The sequence below is a fragment of the Lynx canadensis genome, chromosome A1 (assembly GCF_007474595.2).
Source record: "Lynx canadensis isolate LIC74 chromosome A1, mLynCan4.pri.v2, whole genome shotgun sequence".
Classification (NCBI taxonomy): domain Eukaryota; kingdom Metazoa; phylum Chordata; class Mammalia; order Carnivora; family Felidae; genus Lynx; species Lynx canadensis.
Window position 1 is genome coordinate 170,875,424 of NC_044303.2, and position 19,910 is coordinate 170,895,333.

The 19,910-nt window shown below is 35.6% G+C and overlaps 1 protein-coding gene across 1 annotated transcript in view; it reads right to left on the reverse strand.

Moving 5' to 3' along the window:
- The window catches only part of TMEM232 (transmembrane protein 232), a 206,630-nt gene that overhangs the window by 142,596 nt on the left and 44,124 nt on the right, over positions 1-19,910 (reverse strand). Inside the window, exons 9-11 of the mRNA XM_030326194.1 lie at positions 16,527-16,681; positions 4,005-4,128; positions 2,522-2,774 (exon numbers count right to left, since the gene is read on the reverse strand). Coding sequence (XP_030182054.1) covers positions 2,522-2,774; positions 4,005-4,128; positions 16,527-16,681 — 532 coding nt within the window. The remainder of the gene's footprint in view (positions 1-2,521; positions 2,775-4,004; positions 4,129-16,526; positions 16,682-19,910) is intronic.

Genomic DNA, 19,910 nt, shown 5'->3' on the forward strand with positions numbered 1-19,910 from the left:
CACCTGAGCATATTCAGATCTGCCTACAGCACACCACCCATTGGGAGGCATAACTGAACTGCCATAACAAAAAACCGTGGATTGAGAGTCTTAAAGATGGGAAATTTATTTCTTTTCTAGCCAAATCCTTGGCTAGGATTTCCAAGATCAAGGTGCCAGCTGATTCTGTTTATGGTGAGGGCTCTTTTCCTGGGTTTTAGACGGCTGCTTTCTTACTGTGTCCTCACAGTAGAGAGAGTGAGCTCTCTGGTGTCTTTTCTTACAAGGACACAAATTCAAACATATCAGGCCCCACCATCGTTATTTCATCTCCGCATACAGTCACATTGTGGGCTATGGTTTCAAGATACGAATTTTGGGGGACACAGTTAAGTCCACAGTAGCAAATGTTAAATGTATAATTGGTATTTATAAGCATACATAGAAATTTCTATTCAATCAACTAAAAGGCAGCGCTTCAATCACTGGCCAGAGACCTCACTCTAGACTTATTATATGTCTGATTCTATGAAAAGCTTGTGTGACACAAAATCACAGAATGAAAATGGAACATGCTAAATAGTCATTCTTCTAGATTGTTTAAGTTCTGCTCCCATATCAGATGAGATCACCAGGAAATTATCTTCAAGGAAATTATTATTTTAGTGTCCTATAACATTGCCTTTATAAAACTATGATTTGAGGTTTTTTCCTATTAAAGCCTTGATAACACGATTTGACTTATTAGTAAAAAGACTATTTATATATTATATATACCATTTAAAATATTTTTCACTGTCATTTATATCTTTATATATAAATAAAACAGCATCCCCAGGATATAAAGTGTACATAGTACTAAGTGTTAGGAAAAAAAAATCCCTCCTCACTGATGTTTTCTCACTATAATATTAACAACTACATTAACAACCATAACAACTATTAACCTTTATTGAACCTTTCCTATGCACAATGTACTATGCCACGCATTTATATGTTTCTATATTTTTTCTTATAAAAAGCGTTATGATATGAATAGTAGTCTTATCATAATTATCGAGTAATCATTCAGAAAAATTAAATAATTTGATGTAGGATTCCAAGATACAAATTATAGAATTAAAATACAAATCTGTGTGACTTCTGACCAGTTCTCTCACTCTAAACAAAAAATTTACTTACTTGAAGGATAAAAGTATGGGAAAAAATCATTTTCAATTAAATACAGCAACAGCTCCAGGTTCTTTAAGTCACTTTCCAAAAAAGATAAACCTATTTTCCCCAGTAATCATTTGACAATGCCTGCACAGATTATACTACTTTTGGAGCTTTTTCTTCTGTGGTCTTACAAAACTGGTGATCATTATCAATGATACAGGACAACCCAGACAAAATCATTTTCCTCATGTGGAAAAATCAATCAGTGATGCTGTAAGAATCAAGGTATAATGAATCACATCAACACAGTTTTTAAAACCTATCATTTGATGGTAAAAATAGTTGACTAGGCATTTGTACCATCATGTAAAGCAAAGGAACATATGGTAATGACTGATACAGGAAAGCCAAAAATCCTGTATGAACATGAGGAGGAGATCAAATGTTTATTTCCAGAGGGTGTACATTCTCTGGTTCTGACAAAGATGAAGAAAATTTTGGGTGCCTGGGTGGCTCAATAAGTTAAGCGTCTGACTTCAGCTCAGGTCATGATCTTGTGGTTTGTGGGTTTGAGCCCCATATCGGGACTCTGTGCTGACAGTATGGAGCCTGGAGCCTGCTTCGGATTCTGTGTCTGCCTCTCTCCCTGCCCCTCTCCCACTCAACCTCTGTCTCTCTCTGTCTCTCAAAAATGAATAAACGTTAAAAAAAAAAAAAGTTAAAAATAGAACTACCATACAATCCAATAATTGCAATACTGCGTATTTACCCAAAAAATATAAAAACACTAATTCAAAGGGTTACGTGCTATGTTTATAGCAGCATTATTTGCAATAGCCAAATTATGGAAGCAGCCAAATGTCCATCAATAGATGAATGGATAAAGAATATGTGGTATATATACATATTATTACTATTCCGTCATAAAAAAGAATGAAATGTTACCATTTGCAATGACATGGATGGAGCTAGAGTGTATAATGCTAAGTGAAATAAGTCAGAGGAAGACAAATAGCATATGATTTTACTCATGTGGAATTTAAGAAACAAACAAAAAAAAAACAACAAAAAACAAGCAAAGGAAAAAGGGAGAGAGAGAAAAAAAAACCCCACAAAACAGACTCTCAGTATAGAGATCAAACTGATGGTTACCAGAAGGGAGATTGTTGTGAGGGTGAATTAAATAGGTGATGGAGATTAAGGGGCACACTTGTGATAAGCACTGGGTGATGTATGGAATTGTTGAATCATTATAATATATACCTGAAACTAATAAAACACTATATTGTAAAAATATAAAATAAAATATAAAATACTTATTGCTATATGCAGATAGAGACATTTAAGAAGTGCTTCTCAACAAGTTGAGAAATAATTTACTTACAATTATCTGACATTTTTGAAGAGAAATAGTCCAAAAGACCTAAAATACTTGCTTCCTTCAATTTAGGTGGTTCTTCTGATTTATCCATGAGTAAAATGTCTTTTTGTGATCTTGTACAGACACAGAAACCAATAAAAGCAGTTTTTCTCAAATTAGAAGTGGCTGCATACAAGCAAATTTCTGCAAGAATTGTTGTGTATATGTAGACGACATTCCAGGCCCAGGAAACATCATCTACCTTGCAGCTTTCTTCCTAAAATGAGAAAATAGTTATTAGATAATCAAGATATGCTCTGTCATAATTAAAACTACATACTGTACTCATGGTAAGAAATATCTTCAAATTTTATAGAGCTATTAAAGACCATCACCAACTAATATTTCTAAAATGTACTCAATTAAAAAACAGGTTTTCTGTGGGTAGACTGCATAAAATCTACTTCAAGGAATAAAAACTACAAATATCTAAAAAGTTTATAAAGAACAACTTTTCAATTTCCTTGGTAATCAATAGAATGTAAATTAATCCCCTGAGATAGCATTTTCCATATCATATTATAAAAGAATATTTTTTTATATAAAGCTCAGTTCTTATGTGTGGCACTTTATACATTTTTCATAGGAAAGCAAGACAGTTATATCTTCTGGAGAGGAATTTGAACATCTTTTCTGAGATTATTAAAAGAAAGTTCATAGTCTATCACTCAGTAATTTATGAATCTATTCTGAAGAAATAGTCATAAACACAGATAAAGATTTTATTCATGAGATTTACCAGTTCAATATTGTTTGCAATTAACTGTGAATAATTAGAAACAAACTCACTGTTCAACAATGAAGAAATTGTTAAGTTATCTCATGCAGACTAAAATGTAAGTTTTAACAATATGTAATTACAATAAAAAGTGTTTTTTGTAATATACTTTAAATTTTCTAAAAAAGGAAACTAAACCATGTATGACTGTATGTTCTCAAGTTTGTTAATACAATTTAAAGTTCCTCTCATGTAAGGAAGCCTGGGTGGCTCAGTCAGTTGAGTGTCTGACTCTTGATTTCGGCGCAGGTCATGATCTCACAGTCATGAGATCAAGCCCAGTATTGGGCTCTGCACTGAGCGTGGAGTCTACTTGAGATTCTTTTTCTCTCCCCACTCTCTCGCCTCTCCCCCATGTTCTCTCTCTCTCTCAAAATAAATACATAAAAATTTTTAAAAAAAAGTCCCTCTCATGTATGTGTGTGTGTGTGTGTGTGTGTGTGTAATCTATTTCCATACCTCTATATCTTTAACTATACCCATCTGTCTACCTATCCATATTGGGATATATGGTAAATGTGCATTTACTTTTATATTTAATTTAAAATTTTGTTAAAAAGTTATGCTCATTATAACCCCTAATGTTATATTCAATTTAAATAGTGGCAAAAATAAAATTTGTTTTTCTTCAGGTCTTTTAGCACACGTAAATTAACAACATACTGTTACCTGATTTTGAACAGACATAACGCTTAAAAGAAAATCTCTCATTAATTCCATTAAAGCTTTCAAGCAGGCCATGTTTAATTTGGCAGCCTCCCCAAGGACCAGCAAAGCCAGTGTTGAATCCAACCTAGGAATTTTGTGAACAAAACAACAAAGACCTTAAATAAGATAATAATAAACAATTTTTTAATGAAGAGAGTAATTGGCCAGAGATAATGAGTATCCCAGGTTATCAGATACATTTACTTTTAATAAAGGCCAATATTAGTTGACACTAGTCATGATTAAAGTCTATAGGAAAGAGCCACATTTTGAAAGATATTCACATTCAGAGTAGTGTTATGTCAAAACTCTGAGAGTAATAAATACTACAAAATATCACATTTCTTCATAGATCCTGCATAACAAGCAATCAAGAGGTCTGATTCTAGAGTATCCCCAAAGTGTCATAATAGATTTTGATTTTTAACTTTTTACACCTGATTCCAAGAGGTGAATTTAAAGAGTGTTTTCCTCTAAAACAAAAAGAGAACAAATTTAAAAATGGTCTTCCTAAACACTCCAACAGTTCAGATTCTTTGATTTTACAAAAAGTATAATTTCTCAAAATCTATATTTCAGTTTGATCAGAAGACTGTCAAGATTTATCTTTAAAATATTATATAATAACTAAAAAGTCACACAACAATTTATTAGTTATAAATGTACATATACTTGATAGGTTCAGGAAATTATACATTTGGTGCTATTTTTACCCAATTGAAAAAGATATAGTTGGAAAGAGAACTGGTAAGAATGAAAATGTGAAATTGACTCTACCTAGAGCTGCATATTGTCTTGATTTCTAAGCCACTGATAAATTAAAGAGTTAGTATATTTTACAATTACATTTGACTTTCACAACTGTGATATTTCAGGCCAGTAAGTCAAGTTCATCATCATTATCAAAAGGAAACACCTCTAATCGTGGGTGAAAAGACAATTCTTTATATTTGAATAGAGCTTTACAGATCTCAGTGTGCTTTCACATAAATTATCTCATTCATTGGACCCCACTTTTTGACACATTCAAGATCTTTTTGAAAGCTTTTCTTTTAAATATTAGAAAATTGAGACATAAATAGATCTGGAGATTTACCCAAGTTCCTGTTTCAAGCTAGGTTAATGATAACTACAGTCTTCTTTCACTTATGGGTAATTCCTCTATTGCTGTTCCAAACCATTATTTAAGTACACAGAAACTAGACATTGTGGTGATCATTTGACAACATACACAAACACTGAATCATTGTGTTATACCCTGACACTAATACAACATTATATGTCAATTTTTCCTCAATAAAAAATTTAGCCTTAGTATGACAATGCTGCCTACCTAATATTGTCTGTTCCTTCTTTTTAGAACTAAACCTCAGTTTTGTTCAAGATGGCAAAATGCTCAGTTAACACTGCTCCTCAAAATGGAAATATTCTATAATCGTGATTGTGAATGCACAGGTGTATGTATTTGATCAAAGGCCATAGATCTGTATACATAAAATGTGTGAGTGTTACTGTATGTAAATTATATTTTAATAAATTTTGACTTAAAATATGAATCCCCACATTCTCTAGAAGCTTGGAATAGCCATAAATGTAGATTTAAGGCTAAATGAGATACAAATGGAAGTGTATTATGAAAGGCTTCCAGGTAAGCTATTATTTTTCTGATGAAGAAAAAGATAGGGGCACCTGAGTAGCTCAGTCAGTTTGGGCATCTGACTTCAGCTCAGGTCATGATCTCACAGCTTATGGGTTCGAGCCCCGCATTGGGCTCTGTGCTGACAGCTCTGAGCCTGGAGCCTGCTTTGGATTCTGTGTCCCCCGCTCTTCTGCCCCTCCCCTGCTCACACTCTGTCTCTCTCTCCTTCAAAAATAAATAAACATTAAAAAATTTTTAAAAGAAGAAGAAGATTAAATTTAGATAACAGGTGATTTTTTTTTTCTCCTTTGCTCATCCTTTCCCTCCTGCTTGGAATACATACATGACACCAGAAGGTTGAGCAGCTGTCTTGCAACAATGAGGATGAAAGTCCAATACAGGGGCGCCTGGGTGGCGCAGTAGGTTAAGCGTCTGACTTCAGCCAGGTCACGATCTCGCGGTCCGTGAGTTCGAGCCCCGCGTCGGGCTCTGGGCTGATGGCTCAGAGCCTGGAGCCTGTTTCCGATTCTGTGTCTCCCTCTCTCTCTGCCCCTCCCCCGTTCATGCTCTGTCTCTCTCTGTCCCAAAAATAAATAAACGTTGAAAAAAAAATTTAAAAAAAAAAAAAGAAAGTCCAATACAAACAATGGAAGAAAAGGAAGCTAGAAGGAGCTTGATTTTCTTAAGTATCTGCATATTAATGGTGTACTGCTTGTTATGTGCAGTAATTAAAGCTCTATTTAGTAATGCAATTGTAGTTAGGTTACTGTTAACATGCAGAAGAACTGAATCCTAACTGATAGACTCAACATGATGTTTACAAGCATGAACTTGGAGTCAGAAAAATTATAGATGGAATCTTTACCACTAATTAAGTATATGACATAGGGCAATTTGCATACTCTCCTTTAGTCTTAGGGAGGGATCTCCTCATCTATAATATAGATAGCAAAACCTACATTTCGGAGACTATTGTGAAATTTAAATAAAATACTCCATGTAAAATGGCTAGGTTCAAAATGCTGACCTAAATCGAATTACAAAAAGACTATTCCTTCAAAGTCAAAGGATATGAGTTTGATACCTTTTCTCTGTGAAGTCCTAGGGTGACTAAGGCCCAGATGCCCTCTGAGGTGAACGACCAGTGAGTCATTCTCAGAGTACTCCTCACCCCACTTCACAAAAAGGTCAAGCAAAGTATAATCACAGAGTTGACAAAATGTCTTTGTCCCTGAACATACCTCACAGTCCCAATATTTTGGTTTGTCTGCTCTCTTTGAAGTCTGGAAAATCATAACTAACCTAGGGCACTCACTAAAATATGGATGAAAAAAGATCCATCAGTGTCAGCCACCTATGGTAGAAAAATGCTTCAACACAAGCACACTATTTTCAATAAATGCTGATTGCAAAATTTTCTTTAAGTGAAAATGCCTCTGCCAAAAATGGGATAGAAACACCAATACTCACTTACAAATAGGGAGTTTGTTAAAAATCAAAACTGAAAATCAATGTACATTGAATTCGAGATTGATTAGGTCAGAAATTTTGCCCTAGCTTCTTAATGAACTCACCAGGTCTCAATTATTAGTAGAATAACTTGGTTTTACAATGCTGTGAAATTAAACATGTATAAAGTAATTTATAAATATTATAGATTTCCCCCTAATTTTATAAATAAAGAAACTGATGCAGAGGTTTACTGGCTTGTCTAAAATAAGTTACTTGATTCATTTTACTTTTTAATTTTTTTCACTTTTTTTTACTGTTTTACTAATTTTTGAGACAGAGAGAGACAGTATGAGTGGGAGATGGGCAAAGAGAGAGGGAGACATGGAATCCAAAGCGGGCCCCAGGCTCTGAGCTGTCAGCACAGAGCCCAACATGGGCCTCGAACTAGTGAACTGCAAGATCATGGCTGAGGTCGGATGCTTAACCGACTGAGCCACTCAGGAGCCCAAATTTTTTTTTCACTTTTAAAATTAATGTGAATCACTGTATACAGGGAAATAGTACCAGATCTGGCCTGAACTTCAGCTAGCCTTACTCCAGCCCAGCATCCCTTCTACACTAATATAGATCAGCTAAAATATAATAAACAAATATAGATAGGTAAATAGACAGACAGATAGATAGATGATAAATAAATCAGCTAAAATACAATAACAGGAGGCTTCGTAAAAAGCTACCTAGCTATTTACATACAACCTTATAAAAAGGTTAGGAACATCAGCATTCAAGACAGTTTTCCTAGATTCTCCTTACTCCTTTATATCGATTTCTTCAGTGATCAAACTGCACTTTTAAAAGATGGAATTAAAATGTCTCCAAGTCATGGGGTGCCTTGGAGGCTCAGTCAGTTAAGTGTCTGACTCTTGGTTTCAGCTCAGGTCATGATCTCATGGTTGGTGAGACTGAGACCCGCATCAGGCTCTGTACTGACAGGGAGGAGCCTGCTGGAATTCTCCTTCTCTGTCTGCCCATCCTCCGCTCGCATGCTCTCTTTCTCTCTCTCTCAAAATAAACAAATAAACTTTTTAAAAAATAAAATGTCTCCAAGTCACGACCCTTACACAGGGCTCTTTCAACCTTTCAATAGATACCTAGGAAAACACTGACAACGTCAAAAATCCACATGACCCTAAAAATGAAAGACTAAGAGTTAAAGAAAAGTCACCAAGAGCAGCAACTTTATAGGGAATGTCCACAAACCATAAAATTGATGGAGCTGGATTAGGAATAGCAATAAGGAGTGCACACATGCTGCTTCATGAAACATAGCAGCCTTCGTTCCTCAAAGAAAGTTAAAAGGAATGAAAGGGGGAAAAAAGACATCTCTACCATCCACAGTGTTTGTCATAGTTCAGAAAAAGTAAAGCCAGTCCCTTACTTTGGGACTACTGTTTTTTGGGTTTTGTTTTGTTTTTTAAGGAGCCAGAGTATTTCTGTGCTTCATCAGCATTTCTCTATACTTACTCAGAGATGGAAATTTCTAGATGCCAAGAAGGGTAGAAAACCATGCTCGTGACAATATGTGTGTAGGAAAGAGGAGGGAATGTGTGTGGGGGTGGGGAGCAGGAGAGAGGAGGAACACTATGCCAGGAACACTGGAGGGCGTTTTCTCCCCAAAGGTAAAAACATCAAAGAGGAAGAGGAACACAAGAAGGTCCCTGATGATAGTGCACATTGAGCGTTGTAGCATCTAACATCTCTGCTATGGATCCTGTGAAGACAAACCTCTTCATTTAAAATAACAAGTTTTTGTAGATTTCTCCTAGATAATAAGGTAGGTAAAAATAGAAAAGAGAAGGGGATCCTATGTGAGACTGATGAAAAATATATTAAAGCAAGGGCTTAAAGAGAAGACCAGTCCAAATACTCAGAGAGGATCACATCTCTGAAAATGATTTCTTAGAGGGACCAGAAGTTATTTTTATAAGACTCTTAAGTATCTTTAATAAAGCCAAGGAAGAAGAAAAGACCATGAAAAGCCTTGATACTGAGATGAAAGGTAATAGAGTAAGAAAGCAAGAGATTGCAAAGAAATTAAAATACAAATGTAAAATTCAAATCCATGATGAGGAAGTTAACTGTAAAAGTTGGTTGGAAGGAGAAAAGTTGGAAAATTCTTACATAATTTAGAGGAAGTCAACTGCATTTAAAGCTGGCAAATTGAGGGGCGCCTGGGTGGCGCAGTTGGTTAAGCATCCAACTTCAGCCAGGTCACGATCTCGCGGTCCGTGAGTTCGAGCCCCGCGTCGGGCTCTGGGCTGATGGCTCGGAGCCTGGAGCCTGTTTCCGATTCTGTGTCTCCCTCTCTCTCTGCCCCTCCCCCGTTCACGCTCTGTCTCTCTCTGTCCCAAAAATAAATAAACGTTGAAAAAAAAAAATTTTTTTTAAAGCTGGCAAATTGAGACCCAGTAGTATCTAATTCCCACTGAAACAACCAAAGAAACAAAATCTACGGGGGGAAATCTGTAGTACTACAGAAAGGAAAAAAAATAAAGGAACTTTAAAGATTTTAAAGTTATGAAGAAAATGGAATCCAGATGAAGGAAAACCTTTCCAATGCCAAGAAGCCAAAAATTAAATCTAAAATTTAGTGAGGCATATATGGGTTTTCCACTCTAACATAATGTATAATCTAAGAACAGACAGGCAGGAGCTGTGCATTGAGCATGTGAACAATGAATAATCAATGGAAGGCCTTCAAGATATATAGACCTGTCACCACAGCATTTGTGCAAAGCTTCACATAGCAGGACTTTTCTCTAAGTGAAGTGAAGGATTCGCCTTTACACCTTCATAAGATGGCCAGGGAAATAAGAGAGGATGCCTTTTATGTCCTGGCTACCCAATCACAAAGATGTTCCTAAAAGTTCTGGATTGAAAATAAAAAAGATAAAAGAAGCAGACTGGCTTTGAACATCTAATCACAGCTATAAGTTAGGAAATGGCATAGCAACATTTAGTGATTTAAAGTGAGAATTAGGAAAAAACAAAACAAAACAAAACTGTGAGCACAGAAGTCTATTTCCAGACAAAATGTATGTTCCACTTTTTAGGGGGAAATGAATGGTAACAAATGTTATAATCAGCCTAGAGTTGTATACAATCAAGGGCTCACCTAATGCAAGAGATACAACCTATGTTCCTACCTAGAATATACTCAAACCGACCAAATATTTATTTATTTAAATATTTATTTATTTATTTAAATATTATTTAAATTTATTTAAATATTTAAATTTCTCCTTAAGAAGGAGAAATTGTAGTGGTAAGTGGCTGATAGTGGGTGGGAAAAATAAAGTGTAATAAGTCAAAATAATATCATAAATATCACCTTAAAATTAAATATAGATATAAAACTCATTCTATAAGGAGGGACTAGAACATTTTAAAGAGTGACTTAGCCTTAATGTTATCAGAAACTCCAGATTATATTAACAGTCTAGGAAGGTAGGGTTAAAGTAAATAAATTTGTCTCAATCTTCACTGTACATGGAGAAGAGGGCAATCAGGATTTCATTCTTGGTTTTGACCATTTACGAAAACTTATTTGAAGAATGCATGTCTCTTGCCATTGTCTGATTTTTGATACTACTTAGAAACGATGGACATGTAAATCTAGTCTTTAGCATGTCTGCTAAAAGAGTTCTCTTGCTTACAGAGCTTCATTCTCAGAGCTCCAGGATGACAGTGGGAAAGAATGAAGGGCTGGCGTGTTAGACAAGCCAGGAATGCAGCTTCACCAGAGAAGGCAAAGGCAGGTGGGTCACTGACTGTCAACCCCCTCCAGTCTATCAGGCACATCATCTGTTTGGTTCATTGGTGGTAATTAATCCCAGCAGCAGGATCTTTCAGTCTTTGTTTTTGTTCTTCTTGTTTTTTTCTAATCATAGCAAGTTATAAGACCCTGATGCAACCCTGTGACCTATAAAGATGGTTGTTGTTAAATAATTTTAAGCCGGAGAGTGGTCTAATCACATTTAGGTTGTAGCGCTGGCAGCAGAGTATGACAAATTATTGATGGGAAAACTTAAGGCAAAGAGACCAGTTAAAAAGCTACAGGAGTCATGAGACAATATGGGCCTAAACCAAGGTTGTGACAGAGCAGGTAGAGAGCAGAACAGTTCTGAAATGTAGCAGTTAGGGTGTCTAATTTGGTTAAGTTGAGGAGAGGACATGTGTCACGTATTAAGATCAAAATTCAGCGGGCAGGAGCCTCTCTAGGAAAAAAATAATTCCAATCTAAACTAGTAGGGCATGAAGTATTAGGGGAGAATCAAAGTATAAAAAAGTGTTCTCATTACTTATTTAAATCTCTTAAAACCTCTCTGAGATGGCTACTGTCTCTATTTATCTGTTAACCAGACTCTGTTCGTAGGGGTTAAATGACTCATTCAAAATTAGACAGGTAGCAAGAGACAGGATTAAAACTCAGGTCTTCTGATTTGAGGTTGAATGTTTTCTTACTGCACCATAACTTAGCAAAGCATAATTACACATATACCCTTGATGTATACTAAAATGGTTAAACTTAGCCCAGAGGATCAAAGGATGAATTTAAAAATCCAGGAAATGAATTTGAAGAGTGAGGACCTATACTGCCATCTCAGCTCATAAAGAAGGCAGAGGACTATCGACAAAAACTTCTTTGAATGGTTTGGGTCAGACTGTCCCATGAACATTGTAATTGCTGGGGTTCAGGAGATAGGCAACGGGGATATCAGTGATCTCAACAGAAAGAAAGGCCTTACAGCCTATACAAAGCAGTTGATTTTGTCTGATTCATTTCAATGCAAACACAAATACCATACCTCTGGAAAACACTTGCCCTATCTATATAATTTTAAATTGTCAAGCTTTTTTGGAATACATTCATGGAGTGCATTAAATCAGCTATTTTGCTTTGGGAGATATAATTTTATATGTTATACTGCTCCACTGAAATGCCATACTGCATTTCTCAGCAGTCTTCATTGGCTAATAATTCAATTATAAACACAATTCATTATTTTCATGTTAGATTAGAAAGCCTTTTGCACTGGCTTGAGCTATCTTCCCAGAGCAAATGGGGCAGTTTATAAAAGGCCAAACCGCAGGGTGGAGCATTGAGAGTATAAAGCATCATATAAAATTTAACCACATTAAATGGAAATCTGCCTTACAGCAAACTGCTTATCTGCAGCTCAGGGCAGCTCAACTTCCCAGATAAAGGCTGCTGCATGACAGCTAGGAGGGGTTCATGTAGTCTCTTTTTCTCTGCTTCTTCACCCTGTTTTATAATTTATTGTCTTTAGTGCATTTCTTCACCTTGTTTTTTTTTTTTTTTTCTTTTTTTTTTTCCCTGTCCCTTAGTGAGCAAAGAGGTTGCTCTAATTCTGCGATGCCTTCCCTGAGTCTTTTCATGGATTCCAGGCCTGCTCTTTTTTAGGCTCAGCTGAAACCACTTGTGTCAATTTCTTTCCTTTTCTATTGTATGATCTTTATAAAGGGGGCTATAAGAAGCAAGGCAGGGATCTACAATGATGAATTATTTACTGATGGATAGCATCAGAAATGGGCAGATGAGAACCACTCACTTGTATGGGCACAAGAAATTTTTGCCACTATTAATCAAATTTCTTCTGATCATTCAGTTGAATGGTCTCCTTTCTGCATTTTAAATCCCTGAACATTGGGGCGCCTGGGTGGCGCAGTCGGTTAAGCGTCCGACTTCAGCCAGGTCACGATCTCGCGGTCCGTGAGTTCGAGCCCCGCGTCAGGCTCTGGGCTGATGGCTCGGAGCCTGGAGTCTGTTTCCGATTCTGTGTCTCCCTCTCTCTCTGCCCCTCCCCTGTTCATGCTCTGTCTCTCTCTGTCCCAAAAATAAATAAACGTTGAAAAAAAAAAATTAAAAAAAAAAAAAAAAAAATCCCTGAACATTGATTCACCATTATGGTGACTTTACTGATATGTGCGGCAAACAAAATTTTTCAGGTTACTCCTCTTAATAGTCACTTGGCATTAAATTTCAAGTGCGAAACCAAATTTATCTTCCACCAAGTGTCAAAATTCCAAGGCTACCTGGTCCAGCAAATCATGACAATGTCTTCATTTACTATCAAGGCCTGATGCCTCAATATTTGTATTTCATTCTAAATACATTGTTCATTTTCTTAATTTTTTACATGTACCAAATCTTAGGAGTATGTAAGACAAATACTCAATTTTCCCTAGAAATGGAAGGCATTTCTGTTTTGATTTTGATAATTACATCACAGTTTGTTTTGTCTTATCTGGAATAATGACTTCTTGATAGCTTTGTAGGCTATTACATAAATAAATATTTTGTAAGAAGAAAAATTAATTCTTTAATATTTGCCATAATGAGTGTTATCATTACAACAGAAAATTTGACTAACAGAAGTTAATCAAACTGCTAACTAACTTAAAAATTAATCTTTTAAGGGCTCAGAGCCTAGAGCCTGCTTCAGATTCTCTCTCTCCCTCTCTCTCTGCCCTTCCCCCACATGTGCTCTGTGTCTCTCAAAAATAAATAAATATTAAAAAATAAAAAATTAATATTTTAATGTAAATGGATTATTGTTTACTAGAGTCATCACTTTAAAAAAAAACACTGAAACCTCTTTTAAAAAACCAGTAAATATAAGAAATAGAATCAAAATTATTTGCCAGTGTTTTTTAAAGCAGTTATCTTTTCCTTTTGATTTTAAGCAGTTACTATGTTTATCATTTTTTTTCAATTTACCCCTCTGGTCATTCCTTATTGTCTAAACACTGCCATCCCCTCCTTCACTTGATCTTCACCATGTCTTCCCAGAAAAGTAGAAGTCAGAACAAGCATCTTCAGTGACAAGATGCTTCAGAACAGTTATCTCCTTCCTCGTGCAGTCAGAACGAAGCGTGCTATACTGGGGCCCTAAAAATGTCATTCCAGTCACGAGTAAGTTTAATAAACATGGCCTTGCTTTCTCCATCTGTAAAGTAAGAATCATTCTGTATGATCTCCAATGCCCCCAAATCTGGAAAATACTAAGTATAAAAAAATAACTACCAAGGTTCGTGGGTGACTCGGTCAGTTGAGTGTCTGACTCGCCATTTTGGCTTGGGACGTGATCTTGTAGTTGGTAGGTTCGGCCGGGTGGGACTCTGCACTGGCAGTGTGGAGTATGCTTAGGATTCTTCCTCTCTCCCACTCTCTGCCCCTCCCCAACAAAAAAAATTAATAAACTTAGGAAAAAACTATCTTAAAGACTGTTAAATAACAAAATGCAAGCAAGTAAATTTGAAGGTCTAATTGGCTTATTAAATGATTCATGAGTCATGAAGCACCCCATCTAGCAAGTAGAGGGGAGCTTCAAGGAGTTAGAAGGGTTTTATAGAAGGAGGGTCATTATTAGCAAAAGAAAAAGATGGCATTCTAGGGAGAAAAGCAAGGTGTCTTATTATGCTGATTATCTCATGTTTTTAGGGGAATGGAGAGGGCCCAAGTAGCAGACTCATTGGTGCAGATTGAAAAATTCCTAGCTGACCTTTTTAAGACTACATTTCCAGGAGTAGTTAAAACTTCACTTAGATTATGTATTATGCACCAGTTTGGGAACTCAGTCTAAGTGCACCATTTGGGGCCCATGGTGTGTTTGTTTGTTTAACAAGACAAATCATAAACAAATTAAATCAATGTTGATGCAGTACAGTAAAACTGAAAATTGGGTAAAGAAACAATTCCCTGACTTTAGAATTAGCTACTCTTAACTAGCCACTTTTATTATCTCAGTATTTATTTAAACTTGCTTATTTGGTAATTATTAGAATACCATATTATGGTATAGAATACCATACTTATTTGGTAATTATTAGAGTCTTCCAAGAGCTAACGTAGTTCTAGCCCCTTTTGAAAACTAAAGTGTGGGGGCGCCTGGGTGGCGCAGTCGGTTAAGCGTCCGACTTCATCCAGGTCACCATCTCGCGGTCCGTGAGTTCGAGCCCCGCGTCGGGCTCTGGGCTGATGGCTCAGAGCCTGGAGCCTGTTTCCGATTCTGTGTCTCCCTCTCTCTCTGCCCCTCCCCCGTTCATGCTCTGTCTCTCTCTGTCCCAAAAATAAATAAACGTTGAAAAAAAAAATTTGAAAACTAAAGTGTGTATTTGAATCCCTAACAATTTATTTCCTATAGTAAGAGTGGTCTGAAAAAAATCACCATGGCTTTCAGCATAACCTACTTTATACCAGTGAGAATCTCTAATTTTTGTTGTATTTATCAGCTCTATATTAATATATACTTATTGAATACTTACATTCTATTTACATTGTAATTTTCCTATTTAAAGATATTATCCTTAGGTTTAAAACATGAAGGAATCACTATCTTTGTTAACTGCAATACTGAATAGATTTCTCCCATTACAGGACAAAACAGAACAAGTTCTTGATGAAATGTCTTCTGAACTAGGCTATTTCTAGGAAATTAAACAAAATCTAAGCCATCCTCCAGAAATCTTTACTTGATCTAGGATCCCAGAAACTTCCAAATGAAACTAGGAAAACACCTTTCCTTCACAAGGAATCCTCCAGATTCTTATAATTTACATATACAAAGACCTTTGGTATAGAGCTGGCAGCCAGAGACATAAAAACAGGAACTAATTTTAAGAAAAATATATGACGATTGAATTTGCAACTTGTTACGGCATGACTTTTTATTATTATTATTATTACTATTACTATTATTCCAATAGCAATGGAAGAGGAATTCAAAACTCTGTCCTCAAATATTGAAAAGGGAAATCTCTGATCACTTGTCTCAGAAATACTCCTTTAAAATTCTTCTTTCTTCCATTGAACCCATGTCCTCTTTGGTAGTAATTTACGACTTCTTTTTCCTTCTCAAATTAATATATGTACAGGAGGAAATTAACACTTATCAGTCAAGATTTATTTTTGTTATACTTTACAAGTAAGGCATAAAGAAACAGAATTTCAGTATATTTCCTCCAAGAATAATAAACTGTGCCTCACTGCTGTTGTTTAACAACTCAAAAAATAAAGGATGTTTTAAACGTGGGGACGCACTCTTTATCAATAACAAATTTCATTTGATAAAGATAAATTATGCAATGCATGCATGCAGATTAGCAAAAAAAATGAAAGATAGGAACAATTTATTGATGAAATGAACTAATACAAAATATATAAATTGCCCTAGCATTTTGGAATAGAGATCATAAATTTTTTTCATAGTCAACTAAGGTGTGATTAACATTTAAGTACAAAGGCTATTTAACATTTAAACACAAAGGTTTCTCCATGAATTACTTTGGATTTATAGAATCCCTCTTACCAGCATTTCTTTTGAAGCTGCATTTTATGAAAGATGAGATGTTCAAGCACCTTATTCAACTGAGGACTATTCTTCTGAACACATGACCAGGCAGCCACACAGTGCCAGAGCAGGTGGTTAACTTCGTGTCCTCCCTGATTAACTGGCAAATGTTCCTAGAATTAAAATATAAAAATATATCTGGAAAAGACTTATTTGACTTGAATAAACATGAAAATATACAAATGAAAACGCATTACTTTCTTAAACTTCATGTTACACAATACAGAGCAATTTACTAAAGTACAGTTTTATAAGTACATACAGTATGGAGAAGGAGAAATAATTTTCCCTCTACCCTTCCAGGTTCCTGGATGAGACCTCCCCACCCCTGTTAATAAAAAGATTCACATGAGAAAACCAAACATAAATTTAAGAATGTGTATATATCCTGTACACACGGGAGACACCCAGGAATACTTTTCAAAATGGCCCAAGTCACCACTTCATATAACATCTCTAGCTAAAGACATAAAGGGGGGAGGGGCAGCTATGGAAGGTTAACAGGAAAAGTACAGTAAACAAGGGTAAGGTTGATATGCAGATTTGTCACTGCCTCTCCTCTGATAAGAGTTTCTATATATCTAGAGTCATCCTTGTCTTCCTGGTGCAGAGAGGGAGACACCTTACAAATGGAGATTTCTCTTAAAATGTAAATATCTCTTACAAAAAGAGTAACTTTTACTCAGTTTTCACAGCTTCTCCTGTGTCTGCAATTTCTTAAAAATAACCAGCCTAAAATTATCCTTATGCTAAAGAAGCATATTTGGGAGCAATGAATTTTGTTTCCCTTCAATTGTTAACCTGAACCTAATGTCTTAATTGATTTTCACATGGGTCCCTTGTGTTCAGTGACATCAGTTTTACACTACGACAGAAATCCTATAATCTCTAAGGGACAATAATTAGACAAAACTGTGCTTCTTAGACCCTATATAATTTAGTTCTCCTTGACACCCAAGGAGAAGAGGACAGGAGAAAGTCTGAACAATGTTCAAACAACAAATCAGGTTTTAAAATGTGGATTTCCACTAAGGGCCAAATATATGTGCCTAGTTAGACATGGTCAATGTCTGCTTAGTAACTATTTTAAAAGCCTACAAATTCAGGGGGAAAAAATGGGCTCTTACCTGTTAGTTTTTTCTTAAAGTGCTTCCTAACAGTTTCATAGATTAATTGGTCTACTAGAGTAACTGGTACAAAGAAACCTGATTTTATTGTTAGACATGATAAAATAGCACTCTCATTGAATTTTCGCCAACAATACTGTTTCAAATACACATCTTGTGATGTGTACACAATATCACGTGATATTTCATTCTTCAATGTATGCCCCAAAGAAACACTTAAAAAGCCTCCAAAATACTTTATAACTCTCATTTATTATACAAACAGTAATAAATCTACAATTGAAAGGTAACTTTCATGTTAAGTACTCTTAAGTTGAAAGGCCAGAAGTTCATACACAAATTTTAAATGAAGATATTTTGAGTTTCTGGTAAACTGTTTAGTTAAGTCCCATAGATATGTATTGATCTACTTTTATGCTGAGAACTCGGATGCTGGAGGTAAAAGTCATGAGTAAGATAAAGCTTCTACATAAGGCTACTGACTGTGGGGAACAACAATTCAGAAAAGCAAATGAAAACAAGCCAATGTTTAGAATATTAGAATACTCCATGAAAAGCTTTATTTTAAAGTAATATAAGACATAAGACTGAGATGTACTGACTTCAGTAAATGCACACAGTTTATCCAAGTAACTCAGTTTTCTGCCTTGCAGGAGAGCCTACCCCAAAATGGAAAAATCTTATAAATGAAATTCTTTTCTCAAACTGCTCTGTCTCAGCCCGGATGCCTGACAGCCCTCCTGTTGCAAACTTATTCTGAATAAATATGTAAGTAGCTATGTGAAACTTGTGAATGGCTTGACTAATTAACGGTCAATACTTTGTGTTTTTTTAAAATCATGTACACTGCATACTTCCATAGACTATTCAGTTAAGTCAAAAATTATTGGTAACAAACTTATGCACTTATCACCAGAGACAATTCCCAAATGTAAAGATTAGACAATGAGCAAGATTTACACTTTATTTTCAATTTTCTATGATACCATTTTCACTCATCCCTGAGAAAGAAAAAGCAGCCTCTGATGTCCAGCCAGAGCTGATTTGACAACAATATTCTTACAAGCTAGTCTGACGCTCACAGCCTGGTCATTTTGTTTTATTGCTAGATATAAACTCACAGAATACCAACCTTAGACAATATTATTCTGAGACCACGCTAAATAAATTTAAAAAAGAAAAAGACTTGGTAAATTTTTTCTAAGCACAGACAAAACTCACTGTACCACTTACAAAATACCCAATCACAGATTTGCCCCTACTTTCTGACAGCATCAAATCTGCTTCTTTAGACCTTCCGCCAAATCACCCAAAGTCCAAATTCTATAGTAGGTTCAATGTAACACCTTCCTACTGCCATATCCCCTAATTCCTTGGGTATGTGTTCTCTGCAAGAAATAAGGAACCCACTTAGCTTAATTGCAGGTGTCCCTGGTGGTCTTTGGCATAAGGGCATCCACATCACCAAGAGCAACTAAACCTGCCACACCCATGAATTTTCCAGATTAGTGAGGTTTATCACTTTTCCTCATGCATTTTATATAGTTCACGCATTTGCATGGAAATCTTGCTAAAGTTTCATCCTTGCTCTTTTTCAAAAGAAGAAATATATTTTCCCAACTTGAATGAATTGATATAATGATGATGATGAAGTGATTTAATACAATTACCATGTACACTATCAGTGCAGTAGGACAAGAGGGAGAAATGCTCTTGAAGGTATGAGGTAGTGTAGAGTTCTCTGCCTTTACACTAAATCAGTCCTATTCAAGGTGTGGCTGGCAGATAAGTGCCATCTGCAAATGGTTAACTACAGTACAGAAATAAAGAATACATATTTAGAAACATTTATAACAATCTGACAGTTAATTTTAAATATTTTCAGTCTAATAAAAAAATTAATGTTCCTCTTTTTATATCTTTTTTGTTTCATTTTCAGTAATTCATTATTAATGTAGTTTACAAAATTATCAGTCTGTGATAGTTTGGAATTTTTTTTTTTAAGTTGAGAGGGCCCTTTTTTTAACACAGATTGTATGAGAAACACTGAGCAGTGCATTAAATGACTCCCAGAGAACTTTTTCTTTTTACCCCCTTCCCTACCTCCCTCCTTCCTCTCTTCCTTCTTTCCTTTGTTTTCTTGGCTTTATGACTCCTTCCTATAGTTCTTTTGTCTCTTCCATAGTCTAAAGCTGGGCAACTGGACCATGTTGGT